Raw genomic sequence first — 13,077 nt, forward strand, 5'->3', positions numbered from 1 at the left:
AGCAGAGGCCACAAAGATGAATATGGGTCTGGAGCATCTCTCTTAATAGGGAGACTGCAGGAGCTGGGCCTTGTTTAGCCTGGAGAAGACTGAGACGGGATCTCATTAATGCACACAAATATTTCAAAGGTGGGTGCCAAGAGGAGGGTACCAGACTCTTTTCAGTGGTGCCCAGCAACAGCATGAGGAGCAACGGCCATAAACTAAAACACAGTTTCAAAACACAGCTTCTAAGTTTCATCTCAACATGAGAACTTTACACTGAAGCCGGCAGAGCACTGAACAGGCTGCCCAGGGAGGTCATGGAGTCTCCCTCTCTAGGGACATTCCAACCCCACCTGGACGCGTGCCTGTGTGACCTGCTCGAGGTGACCCTGCCTTGGCAGAAGGCTTGGACCGGATGATCTCTAGAGATTACTTCCAACCCGAACTGTTCTGTGATTCTGTGAACCCTTCCGGCGTTCCCCGTCAGCCCTACACGGAGAGCAGTGCTGGCCACGGCCCCGCACAGCACACTTCCCGTTGCCAGCGGCCCTCAAGTCTCCGTGCGGGACGCGTATCCCGGCGACCTCGGGGTAGCTCCGCGCTGTCCCCGCCCGCCGCGCCCCCACACGGTCCCGCACCCCCCCGGCCCCCGCTGCGCCCGGCCCGCCGCTCCCAGCGTGCACCGCGCCGTGGCGCGCGAGGCGCCGCTGACGTCCCGGCCCCGCCACTGGGCAGCAGCGCGCGCACGTCACGAACTCGCGCGGCTGAGTCACCCGCGCGCCGTCGCAGCGCCCGGCCATTGGCTGCGGCGGCGCCCGGCACCGCCCCCGCAGGCGGCGGCGCTATAAAAGTGGCTCCGGCGCCTCCTCCGCGCCTTTAGCCCCGGGTGTCTGAGAGGAGAAAGATGCATCGACTCCGCTCACGGGCCTCCACGGGGATTTCTGCCTTCGCCGCCGGTTCTCCCTCCGCCTGCTCTCGCCAATCACCCCCGCTGCCCCGGACCGCGAAGTCGGCCTCGCAGAGGCGTTGGAGTAAAAAGCGCTCCTGCTCTTCTATCGGCTGATTGTCGCTCATTCCCGGGCGGGGGGGAGCAGAGAGTACGAGACCCGGAGAGGGGCCGCGGGAGCCAAGCCGAGCCGAGCGCCGCTGCGACCATGCCTAAGCCTAAGAAGCGAGGGAGCAACCACCAGCGCGGAGCCGGTGAGCGTGGCCAGGCGGTCAGGGGCGCGGGGTCCAGCCGGCCTTTCCCGTGGCTGCAGGGTTCCGCCCTGTCTGGTGGCGTCCCGGCTCCCTGTGGGCGGTGGGTGAGCAGGAGGACGGGCGGGGGCCGCCGCGGAGCTGCGGCCGGGCCGGGCGGGTGACAGGAGCCGGCCCCGAAACCGCCACCTCACGCCACCGTGCGCATGCGCCGGGGGGACAGCGGGCGCGGCCGCCCTGGCGCCGGCGGCGGCGAGAGCGCCCCGAGCAGCGGCCTCAGGGCCCGCGGCGCAGCGCGGGGAGACGGTGCCGTTGTGCCCCGAAACGCTGCTGTATCTCCAACCCCCCCCCCCCCCTTGTTCTTAGCCTAAAATAGGATATTGTAAAATAAACAATCTTCGTGCAGATTGGGAATGTGCTTGTCGGAGGTGCTGCTGCCGGGGCAGAATGGAGATTTTATGGAGTGGTGAGAAATTTTACTTCGGGCTGCCATAGCCGTGAGCAGCATCAATCTCTAGTATCCAGTGCAATTCACAGGGTGTTTCTGCAGCTCCTTTTATTTTAGTCTGTGATGGGCTTGCTGTCAATCTTGCCACTTCTCCCATTGAACTTCCCTGTTTGATATCAGTAGATATCAGTAGATATCAGTAGACATCAAACAAGAAGGTGGCCGTGCTGGAGCTGTGAGCTTCCAAATTTCTTCGTTCATGCATTGACTGGTGTTTCTCTCTTGGGTTATGGTCAGTGATACAGGTGGATATGGCTAAAAGCAGCAAAACATTTGGTGTGTGATTTAATTTGAGAGTGCTTGGACACTGATCCAACCAAAAAGTATAAAAATAGTTTTTTGGGGTCTTGGTAGTCCTGAAGGTGGCAACCTCTGTGATGCTGCCTTCTTAAATAATTTAGAATCAGTTGTGCCACAAAAAAATAACTGGAAGAATGGAGTTCAGAGTAAATGACTTTTGGTAGCTGTTGGAGAAATAACAGATATAAAAAGTTGTAGGGATGACTACTGGTAAAAATAATACTACTTTCTTCAAAAAGTTTGAAGATACCACACCAAGGCCTTCTTGGTCCCAAAAGGGAAAACTTTTATCCCTTGTTGAAGCATTTGATGTTCTGGCTTGTATTTGTAATTCAGTATTAAAGAAGTTGCACGTTGCTGATGCTGCACATACTAAACTTAGTCCCATAAATCCGGCATTGAACCTGGTAATGTATGATTGCCTAAATGTTTAACTTCTACTGTCTTGAAGTTCCTCAAAATTAAAAACTGAAGATTGTATGGCAGTTTTTTAGGTAGCTTGTCCTGACAGTTGAATTAATATAGACCTATTTCTAAAGCACTGTCACAGTAAATTGCATTAACTTGAAGTTGATTGTAGAAAGATGCTAAATCTAGAGTGGGAATTGGACCTATATCTGGAATAGGAATTGGATCGGTACTAAGTGAGTCCTTCCCCACCATTCACAACTGGTCTTCCAGAACACAGCCAACTTAGCCTTCAGAGTAGGTGAGAGTAAGGGAATCAGCAGAGGACAGAAGTGTTGTTTCTGTGGTTGGGTCAGGGAGAGTGAATCTGCTGGGAGAGTTCAGTTCTACATTTGGTGTTCAGATCTTTCTTTTCCATATAAAAAATGACCAAACTATTGTATTCATCTTTCCTTAAGGTGGTCAGCCCAGAAATGTGCAACCTTTTAGTGATGAAGATGCTTCAATTGAAACTATGAGTCACTGCAGTGGCTTCAGTGATCCTGCTAGCTTCACTGAGGATGGTAAATTCTTTCATTTATCCATCTTTGTAAAAATATAAAACCTGAGTTGACTTAGTAGTTTAAGTACTAGACTGTAAATAGCAGTAGCAAAATAGTGACATTCCATTAACGTTGTGTGATTATTAGTCTAGTTTGTTTTTGTTTTGGAAAAATATACTCCAGGTTTCATGAGGCTCCTTTCTATTAGTATTATACAGTTCTGACAGAGACAATAAGAATTTTAAGGTGCATTATAAGACATTGATTTTCATAAAAGTTGAGGCAGTAAAAACTGAGAAGAGTTTAGGATGGGAAGAGTCACGTTTGCCTGTTGTGAACTAGATTTGTGCATTGTCTCTTTTACCATCTCTGCAACCGGGACTGCTCTAATGTCCTTTTCTTGGGAGGAGGAGACCTGAAAGCCTGATACAGAGAGATAAGGCAGGGAGCCTTCCCTGGGAATACTTGCCACTCTTAACTGAGCTCATGTCACAGAGGCTTCTAAAGCGATGCCATATAGGACAGGCTGCTTTGACAATACTCACTGCATCAGCAGTGAGCACGCCACTGTACTCCGGGGGTAGGTGTAGTGGACTGGATGAAAACATGTTGCTGACAGGATTGGCTGATGGTCATGAGCTGAAGCAAATTTTTGTAAGATCTGACTCTTTTTGCCATACATTCTTGGCACATGTAAGGAGCAGATAGAGAAACAGCACAGATGTATCAACAGGGCAGTCTTTATAAAAGTATTTTGGGTGGCGGTTTGATGTAGTAGGATTAATACCATTGAGCTTCCATAATACTGAGCAATTATGTAGCTGTTGTCTGTGTTAAACTGGTTTCTCAGTGTTAAAAACTGTGTTGGAACTACTGTGCCTGCTAATGAAATTATTTCTTCTGGATTAGGGCCTGAAGTTGATGAAGAAGCCACTCAAGAGGACTTAGAATATAAATTGAAGGGATTTATTGATCTTACATTGGACAAGAGGTATAATCTGCTTTGAAGAAACGCTTTCATACATTGTTTGCTGGCTTCCCCTGATTTAATAAGGGAAATACACATCAAATGTTTTTACATGCTTACTGAGGTTAGGATTATTTCATGCTGGTGAGGACTTCTGGATCTGAAAAGACCTTTTTCCCTCCATGGAGCTTTTGGATGAGTTAGACTTTGCTAATAGCTTGAAGTAGAGTGCCTTTATTTCTAACCTGGTGTGCTGCTGTGAACTGTCTCCAAACTAAGTTTTGCTGTCCTTGAGTAAGGAGACAACTTGTAGCATTTCCTATGTCATTGTACTTGTGTGGGTTTCTCTACTATTGGGTGCAGACAAATATAAACTACCATAAAACAAAGGCAAGGTTTAACTGATGTGTGCTGATTTCAGGAAGTCTTCCTTTTCTCTTCTAACAGTGCAAAGACAAGACAAGCAGCCCTTGAAAGTCTGAAAAGTGCTTTTTCTTCTAAAATACTCTATGAATTTATCATGGAAAGGAGAATGACTCTAACTGATAGCATTGAGCGCTGCATAAAGAAAGGTAATGAACATGCTTGCTATAGAAAGCCATAATCCTTATGAAATAGCACATTGCTTAAAAGGAATTTAGACTGTGAGGCCTCTCTAGTACTTTATAGAGTGCTTAATAATTTAGTTAACATTCCTTTTTGAAATTTAGGTGTCATAATTTCAGTTTATTTTCTAGGACAGTTAAAATATATTGTAACTGTTAATTTCTGAATTTCCACTTGCAAGCTTTCATGCTACTATCTTTAAATGTTAAAGGAAGAAAGCAACGCGCAAGGTGATTGCTCATTATAGTGTGTTAATCTCCAGGTAAGAGTGACGAACAGTGTGCAGCTGCCGGACTGGCCTGTCTTCTGTGTGTGCAGATGGGGTCAGGAATTGAAAGTGAGGAGATTTTTAAGACTCTTGGTCCAGTTCTGAAGAAGATTGTCTGTGACGGAACAGCCAGTATCCAAGCCAGACAGGCTGTAAGTATGAAATGTTTATTTGCCAGGCAGGGACAGAGGGCTGCTTTTGACCAGCTCACTATTGTGTAATCCAGAACTAAAGGTTACCACACTAGTGTGTACTCATAGTGTTGACATATGCTCTGAATGATATATAGCAGTTTTCACTGACTTAAAAAGTCCCACCTAAAGGTTGAACATGATTCTCTTCTTCAACTTGGTTACCTTCTTAAAAAGCTGTTCAGTGTAGTACTTTGACAAGTGTCTGAACTCACTGTATTGTAGTCTCCTTTCTGCAGTTCTGAGGGCTGATGTTGAGGTCCTATAGAAAAAAAAAATAAAGTTTACCCACTGATTAATGTATCCTTCCTGTATTATTTTTATTTTATTCTTAAAGTTTAATTTTATTCATTAACAGCCCAGGAATATTACTTAAGCAATTATATTTATTTTTGATAAAATCACGTATAGCACAGCTGGGACTACATACGTAATACACTTGTACATTTGTACTGTACTACCAAAAGTATTTTGAGTTTTTTGTCCAGTCATCCTATCTATACATCAGTGGTATGCTTAAAATGTTTAGTGAAGACAGTCTAAAGCTCTTGCCAAGAGTTGAGTTTTTTAAAAACTTCAGAGATTTAACTAGTATTCTCCAACTTGCCTTTATCATTAAATGGGTGGCTACTCTATTGTACTCAATCTATGTTTCAATAGATCCTGTCAACTGCAAGAGGAGGTAGAACTGGTTCAACAGCAATTATTTCTACAAACAAACAAAAGCTATTAAAGCTTGTCCTGTTTAAATGTAATTTTGAGTCCTTTGTGGTTAGTGTAAACATGACCTTCGAACATTTTTTTCCATACTCTTTGCAAGAGGAATTGGAGTAGAATATTGAGGATAGGGAAGAGATGGGTTGGACCTTGCAGTAGAAGTTGCAAAGTTCAAGGAAAGGCTCTTGCAGTTCAGAGTTTTCATGCCATTTGATTGTAATAGTTGTCAGGAAGGGAAAATATTTCCCACAGCTGTGAATAAATATCATATGTCCATTACTGTTTGTCATCATACTTTCTAGTAATGAATCCTAGTGAGATTTAAAATAATTTGGTGAAAGCAGTGCTATAGCTCTTTCAAGGGCTTTGGAAGCTATATTAAATAATAATACGTGAAAAGTGAAAGCTTGTTAGAGTAACAGCTAAATAATAATACGTGAAAAGTGAAAGCTTGTTAGAGTAACAGCTAAAAAATCATCCTGAGTGTAGATGGGAATTGGGAGATAAGTATTACAAAGCAGCTGAATTAAACAGAGTTGCAGGCTTTTATACTCTGCTAAAGTCTTAATCTCAAGTTTCCATTATTCCAGATGTTAAATTTCAAAGGTCCAAGTTTGAAGGTTTTGTCCATTGTAACACTTATGTCAAATACTGACACTTTTTTCTTTTGTGTCTAGTGTGCAACCTGCTTAGGGATTTGCTGTTTCATTGTCACCGATGACATAACGGTGAGGATAAATACACTTTTTAAATTTAATAAGTTGACAAGATGAAAATGTGTGAATCTTAAGCCACTTCCATTATATTTTTCCCTTGTTCAGGAACTGTACTCTGCTATGGAATGCCTAGAAAACATCTTCACAAAGGCCTATCAGCGAGATAGAGATACTAATGGTGTATCAAGTACCCATAATACTGTGCTTCACATCAGTGCTCTCTTAGCATGGACACTGTTGTTGACTATCTGTCCGATGAATGAAGTGAAGAAGAAAATTGAAATGTGAGTATCTTTCTTGGAAAACAGAATTTGTAATACTGTTTATATGCAATGAAATGGCGTTAACAAAATTTACACCTTAATGGAATATGACTTACTCCTTAGGCACTTGCATAAACTTCCAAGTCTGCTGTCTTGTGATGATCTCAACATGAGAATAGCTGCTGGAGAAACATTAGCCCTTCTGTTTGAACTGGCACGTGAAACAGATGCTGTAAGTAGATGTCAGCAGCTAAATTTTCTTGCATTGGGATGATGACGAGACATAATATTTAACCTGTGTTGCATAGCACCCTGGATCTCCACAAGTGGCAGACAATTCCCTGGTTTGTTCTTTTAAGTGAGTCTGCCCCAATCTAAGTGGGTATAGCACTGATTCACAGCAATTTAGCTGTCATTTTTACACTAACTTCTATGTTGCAAAACAGGACCAGTGAAACAAAACACATCAAATAGTACTGAATAGCAACTAGAAATGTGGAGTGCAAGATGTAAAATCTAAATTCAACACGAGCTTTTAAAACATTAAGAAATCCCAAGAGAGATTTCAGAATAAAACAGTATTGTTTACTGTAGTGGGAACACTCATCAGATGCTTGTGCAGACACATTCAAGTAATTCACAACCTGCACAATTCTGTTCTCACGGCTAAAATTCTGTCATTAGGTCGAAGACGTGTTGACTTAAGTATTGTTTTTTCAGTATCCTTATTTAGGTAACTTGAGAAGAATAACTTGTATTCTTCTGGATGGTTTCACAGCATTTGTGACTATTTTAGTCAATTAAAGACTAGGCAGTCATGTTAAGAGGGGAGACTTTAAAAAGATTTGCACAAATTTTGCACAGATGCCAATATTAATACATCTGAGATTTCTTGGGGTTTGCTTTTGAGTTGGATTAGATGAAAGCTGCCTGATATTTCCTCATGCACAGCTAAACTTGCCTTTACGTTCTTCCATGTGCCTCATTAATTTCCAAACTGTTTTCTTGACAGCTCTGAAGGAAACAGCCTCCTTCCACTTAGTCATGGCACAGCTTGGGAGAGCTGCCTAATGGCTCCTAACTTGATCAAGGCTGCTGTGCTTTGCCAGAACACTGTCTAAAGTGAAAAGATAACTCCAGTTGAGTCAGGAATCATGGCAAACCTAGCACTGCATAATCCAAAACAATACGTTGAGACTTTTGTGTAATTGCAGACAGTGGGGATTTGAGTCTCTTGGCTATGGAAGTCAACTCTGAAAGAAAACTAAATGGAGATTGCAACTTGATCCTTTATTTGGTCCAGCTGACTGCAAGTAACTAAAATCTTTAAATGCACTAAGAAACGAGCCTATTCACTACAAACTACTTCTGTTCCGTTGAGGAAATGCCCCTTTAATCATTACAAATTTTTCTCATTGGATCCTTAACAGTCAGCGCAGGTTAAAAATGCTTACTGTGTTTTGCCTTTGACAAGTTCCTTTCAAAAAGCATACAGTAAACTTGCCCTATTTAGTTGGCATGACAAAACACTCAGATTTAAAAAAAAAGGCAAAAACTTGTTTTTAAATAAGTTTACATACATTCTTGTTAATCTATGTGAACTACTGCTAAATTAGTAAATAGGGGAAAGAAAATATTTGTTTATATGTGTAAACCACATATTAAATATTAAATATAATGAATAACACTAATTTATTACTGTTTACTTCAAATGTTTTGTTAAGCATTTTCTAAAAAAAACCTGCTTCTAATTTCCCATTCCATACAAGACTTATAGCTAAATACTCCTTACCATCAGTCTAATGGTATTTCACAATCTGTCTCCAGCAGCATGAATTGTGTGCTAATAATATTCAAGTGCCCTCAGCTTGTCAGGAGTGGCAGGCAGGTTCAGTTTGAGTGCCTTGGAATTATGGAGCAGAACATATTTACAGGTGTATACGCACAGTGAAGGAGCTGTACAGTTTCATGTGGCTCTGACTACCAACATTGACTACCAACATGCCCTTCTTGGTAAACTGGGTGCTGTGACTTTGTTCTTACTGGCTTAAACACTGCAAATGGAACTACAGGAGTGCCGTTTCTGTCCCTTGAAATAACAAAGTAAGAGGCTGTAGAGATCTACATGCCCAAAATTTGGAGATCCATTTTCTTATTTGCAGAGGAAGAGGTTTAAGCTAGAAACTAAAAAAAGAAACAACAAACAAACAAACAAAAAAACCCCCACAAAACAAACAAACAAAACCACAAAAAAACCAAACAAAAAAAACCCACAAAAAAAACCCAAACAAAAAAAAACCAAAACACCCCAAAACCAAACCAAAATAAAATCAAAACCAACCAAAAAAAAAAAAAACCAAACCCTTTTTTTTTTTTTTTTAACTAGGATTTCTTTTATGAAGATATGGACCTTCTAACAGAGAAACTAAGAGCTCTGGCTACTGATGGAAACAAGCACCGGGCCAAAGTGGATAAAAGAAAGCAGCGATCTGTCTTCAGAGACGTTCTACGGGCCGTTGAGGTGATTCTTTTGTTTTAGTTACAATCCAGTATGTAGTATACAATTTAGGGAAAATAGTTTTATTATCAAACAGTATTACTGTTTCAGAAAACAAGAGGGAAAATTTGAAATGAGATTTCAAATTCTGATCACTTGTGTGAAATAGAACTGCTTTTTTTTAGGAATATTAGAACAAAAAGTAATTGTTTTACTCCAGCCTTGACTTTCTTATAGAGAAGGTCTCTTTTTCTTTAAAGAAGGCTAAACGTTGTACTGTAAATACTAAATTCTCTTTTATTTTATACCATGAGCAGAATTTTTTTCATAGAAAACTTTGTATGACATCCAAAGAGTGTCCTGAATTCTGTGAAAAGATCTTTTGTAAAATCTTACTGACTGTTGTGCTTAATAGACAAAAAGTAACTTAGTAAGGTATATCACAAGTGATACCTGTCAGGGGCCATAGAAGCGTTTGTGAATGGGAGGGGGAGTTGTTGTCCTAAGTGTAGTACCATAATCTTCTGTGTTTGCATATCCAGATTATGAGAATAATACACAAAGCAGGATGCTAAAAATACTTGATTAGTGACATAACTGAGTAAGCCTCTAAGACAGCTCTAAAACTTGCTATCATGGTTAGTTATCTTGTTATCTTACACCTCTGGAACTTGATTTTTATTTTTGCTTGTCAGATAATTATTTCACTTCTGTATGGGTAAGAGCAAATAAATATTAGTTGATATTCAGAATAGTTAGACAACTTGAAAGTGAAGGAGAATGCTTGGCAGGATTTGAAGTCACATTTAAGATTCTGCCTGTAGAGGAATCTGAGTCATCTGTTAGCACTTGTTACATTCCGTTGTCCCAAATGTAGCTCCTCATACTTGTAAGATGGGGACTAAATGAGGCTTACAGACCGACTTAAGGGTGACTCCTGCACTCAGAACTGTTTTTTCTGGAGATAGGTCTTAATTCTTAAAGTAATTTTAAAGATGAAAGTTAAGGGGTTTTCTTTTAAAAAATGCTTTCTAACTTGAAGAATATCAGCTTCAAGTTTTACATGAGATTTAACTTCAGGTGTGCTTCCATTTTTATGAACAAATACAGTCTTTAGTATATGCATATTATGTTGTGTGGAAAGTTTTTTGGTGTGCCCAATTTATCAATGAAAATAAAGTTCACTGAGATCTATAAAATTCCTAGTAAAAAGAATGTTTAAATTAAAATTATATGTGTTGTTTCCTTTGATTTTTGGATAGGAGCGTGACTTTCCTACAGAGATGGTTAAGTTTGGACCTGAGCGCATGTATATTGACTGCTGGGTTAAAAAACAAACTTATGATACATTCAAGGAGATCCTGGGGTCGGGAATGCAATATCATTTGCAGGTGAGCTGGTCTTGGACACATGCTCAGACTGTTCTTTACTATCTGGCTTCTTTGATGTAATTCAGACTGAACTACAAAATCCTGAGTAGAACTTAGTGAAATGATGAGCTTTGCATTTGGAGTGTTAAAAGATAGCATTTAAAGAAATAACTGCAGTGAGCCAGAACTGTCTAGGTGAGCTGCTTCTGAGTTGTAGCTGGGTTAGCAGTTGACTTCTCCAAGAAGTAAGAGATTTAAGCTGGATATCTTTTTAACTTCAGAGTTTTCACTGAATCCTTATGCTTTCTTTCAGCAGAGTGGTGTGGTCATCTGGCTGCTATAAAGCTGCATGCCTCCACCCTTCCTTTTTGAGCCTGTAGAAGGGAGGCAAAGTTTCAGTCAAAAATAGTGAACACAATTTGCACCCCAATGATGAGAGCATTCCAGAAGAGAAGAGATAAGTCCTTATCTCTGTTCTGGGAACTGCTTGTTTACTAGTCATCTGTTTACAGTTCCTGTTTCTGCTACATATGTACTTTAGGAATATATGCTCCCAAATTGCTCTGATAATCATGGGGTTAAAGTTCTTGGTCCAGTGTCAATTGCATTTTTATGTGACTTGTAGCAGGCATGTAGCACCTTTTTCAGTTTTTTCAAATACTGTTTTTATTTTAAAACTGCTGTGTTGCAAAAACAACTGTGTACAGCTGCCTGATCTTGTGTAGAACAGAACAGTTGCCTCATTTGCTGGGACAAAAAAATCAATAGAGGCAGGGGGAGTTCTCTCTGTCTTCTCAAGGGGCTAGTTTTTGTTCTTAGCCTTATTCTGATTGAAAGAGGAAATGCTCTTGACGTAATTGCAAAAAACAGCAGCAAGTTGACACGAATCCTACTATTTCTTACTGGAATACTTCATATTTAACAGTAGTCAACTTTGGAGACTTGATAATTAGAGTAGAAATTGATTGATTGTGTTTCTTGTTTAGTCAAATGACTTTCTTCGGAATGTGTTTGAGCTTGGTCCACCAGTAATGCTAGATGCTGCCACTCTTAAAACAATGAAGATATCCCGTTTTGAAAGGGTAGGTTGTTGCACCTTAATGAATTTTCTTTGCTTCATACACTAATACATTTCTGCTGCACTTCAGAAGCTGTTATCGTTAAACTTGTTGCTTTAGTTCTATCAATGCCTCATTGTTCTGAATGAAACCCAACCTTGATTGTATGTGCCTTTGAGCTCTTAGTTAGGTTTTCCACTGGGCATGTGTCTGCTACTGCTTCTCCCAAGGGTCTGAAGGTTCACATGGTTGCTGATTGGTACCAGATTCATACTGCACACATGTGAAACTTGGTCTCTTTTGACAGCTGCAGGTTTTCGGGGAGGGACCTACAGGAAACCATGGAAACAGAGTCTTTATAAAGACAGTATCCCAAACTCTGCAGTGTAAAATGGGCACTAGGAGGATGACTTTGGTCTATTGCTTATGAATGTACTCATCCTGCATATAATTTGAGCAATGGTGCTACCAGGTTTAATCTAGGGGTGAATTTAACCTACATTGTGTCTGTATGATGTTCAAAACTGGCAGGCTTCCAGAATTGCTTGTAGCTCAGCCTTTCTTATGCAAACCAAGTTTCTTTTAAATGTATATATATGTATGAAAATGAATCAGCCTTTGGTGCAAGGGTAGTATGCTATAAATTTCTGAAAGTCTACCAATTTACTTCAAAAATTAATGAAAAGATATTTTCATCTATTTTGTAACATGAAAAAATCTCTGAAGAGCATAAGCCTTATGAACATCTGTAATAAATTTTTCTTTTTTTTATTTTGTAGCACTTGTACAACTCTGCAGCATTCAAGGCTCGGACAAAGGCTAGAAGTAAATGTCGTGATAAAAGAGCAGATGTGGGGGAATTTTTCTAGATCTCATTTTCAATGGAGTTCAATTTTCATAAGTAAAATAAATTTGTAACATTTAAATGAATTTTTAACTTCTGTAGTCATAGTTTGCACTTGTGCACAAGGATGTTATGTAAAATCTGTAAATATAATAATGCATGTTGTTGCTTCATTGCATATACACTGTATATATATTGATGTAACATTTGGAGCAGGGATACATTATATCATTTGCATTAGCCACCAGTTGCTCCAAAGGTTGAATATATTTTAACTGAAATGTTAAATGGGGTGGATAACTGTAGTCAGATTGGATTCTTCATATAAAGGTAAATTACTTTATGGATCAAGTGTTTTGGTAAGAATGTGCTAATATGAAAAGATAACCATATTTGTGTGAAATTGAGTAACTTTTTAACTCTTCAATGGCAGGTGGACAAAGAAATTTTTATGTTTCTATGACTTTTTATCCTGACAGGGACTATGAAGTTTAATAACCTCTACTGACAGACAAGTAGCGAATGACAAATACTTGCCTCAATTTAAAACAAAAGCAAGATTTTTGTGTTCTGAAATTGGATATTTAATTTTTGCAATAAAGATGTTTCTGACTGGTTGCGCTCTGTGTAAAAGTGATTA

At 40.4% G+C, this 13,077-nt stretch overlaps 1 protein-coding gene across 1 annotated transcript; it reads left to right on the plus strand.

The window, feature by feature from the left end:
- Positions 1–826: 826 nt before the first annotated feature.
- IFRD1 (interferon related developmental regulator 1) lies at positions 827–13,055 on the plus strand. Its single transcript, XM_027721223.2, has 12 exons — positions 827–1,185; positions 2,857–2,961; positions 3,850–3,931; positions 4,355–4,479; positions 4,776–4,933; positions 6,367–6,417; positions 6,511–6,689; positions 6,792–6,900; positions 9,055–9,189; positions 10,428–10,556; positions 11,522–11,617; positions 12,373–13,055. The coding sequence occupies exons 1-12, from the start codon at positions 1,140–1,142 to the stop codon at positions 12,460–12,462; spliced, it is 1,305 nt and encodes a 434-aa protein (XP_027577024.2). The 5' UTR covers positions 827–1,139; the 3' UTR covers positions 12,463–13,055.
- The last annotated feature ends 22 nt before the right edge of the window (positions 13,056–13,077 follow it).

Source organism: Pipra filicauda, unplaced genomic scaffold (assembly GCF_003945595.2).
Source record: "Pipra filicauda isolate LSUMZ 115617 unplaced genomic scaffold, ASM394559v2 scaffold40_size4127951_pilon, whole genome shotgun sequence".
Classification (NCBI taxonomy): Eukaryota; Metazoa; Chordata; class Aves; order Passeriformes; family Pipridae; genus Pipra; species Pipra filicauda.

What these genes read in the sequence shown, in the direction of transcription:
- IFRD1 (XM_027721223.2), top strand. Translation starts at nt 1,140, where the DNA reads ATGCCTAAGCCTAAGAAGCGAGGGAGCAACCACCAGCGCGGAGCCG. An exon ending in GTATCCAAGCCAGACAGGCT is followed by an intron (nt 4,934 to 6,366) that starts GTAAGTATGAAA and finishes TTTTGTGTCTAG; the next exon opens with TGTGCAACCTGCTTAGGGAT. An exon ending in AGATATCCCGTTTTGAAAGG is followed by an intron (nt 11,618 to 12,372) that starts GTAGGTTGTTGC and finishes TTTATTTTGTAG; the next exon opens with CACTTGTACAACTCTGCAGC.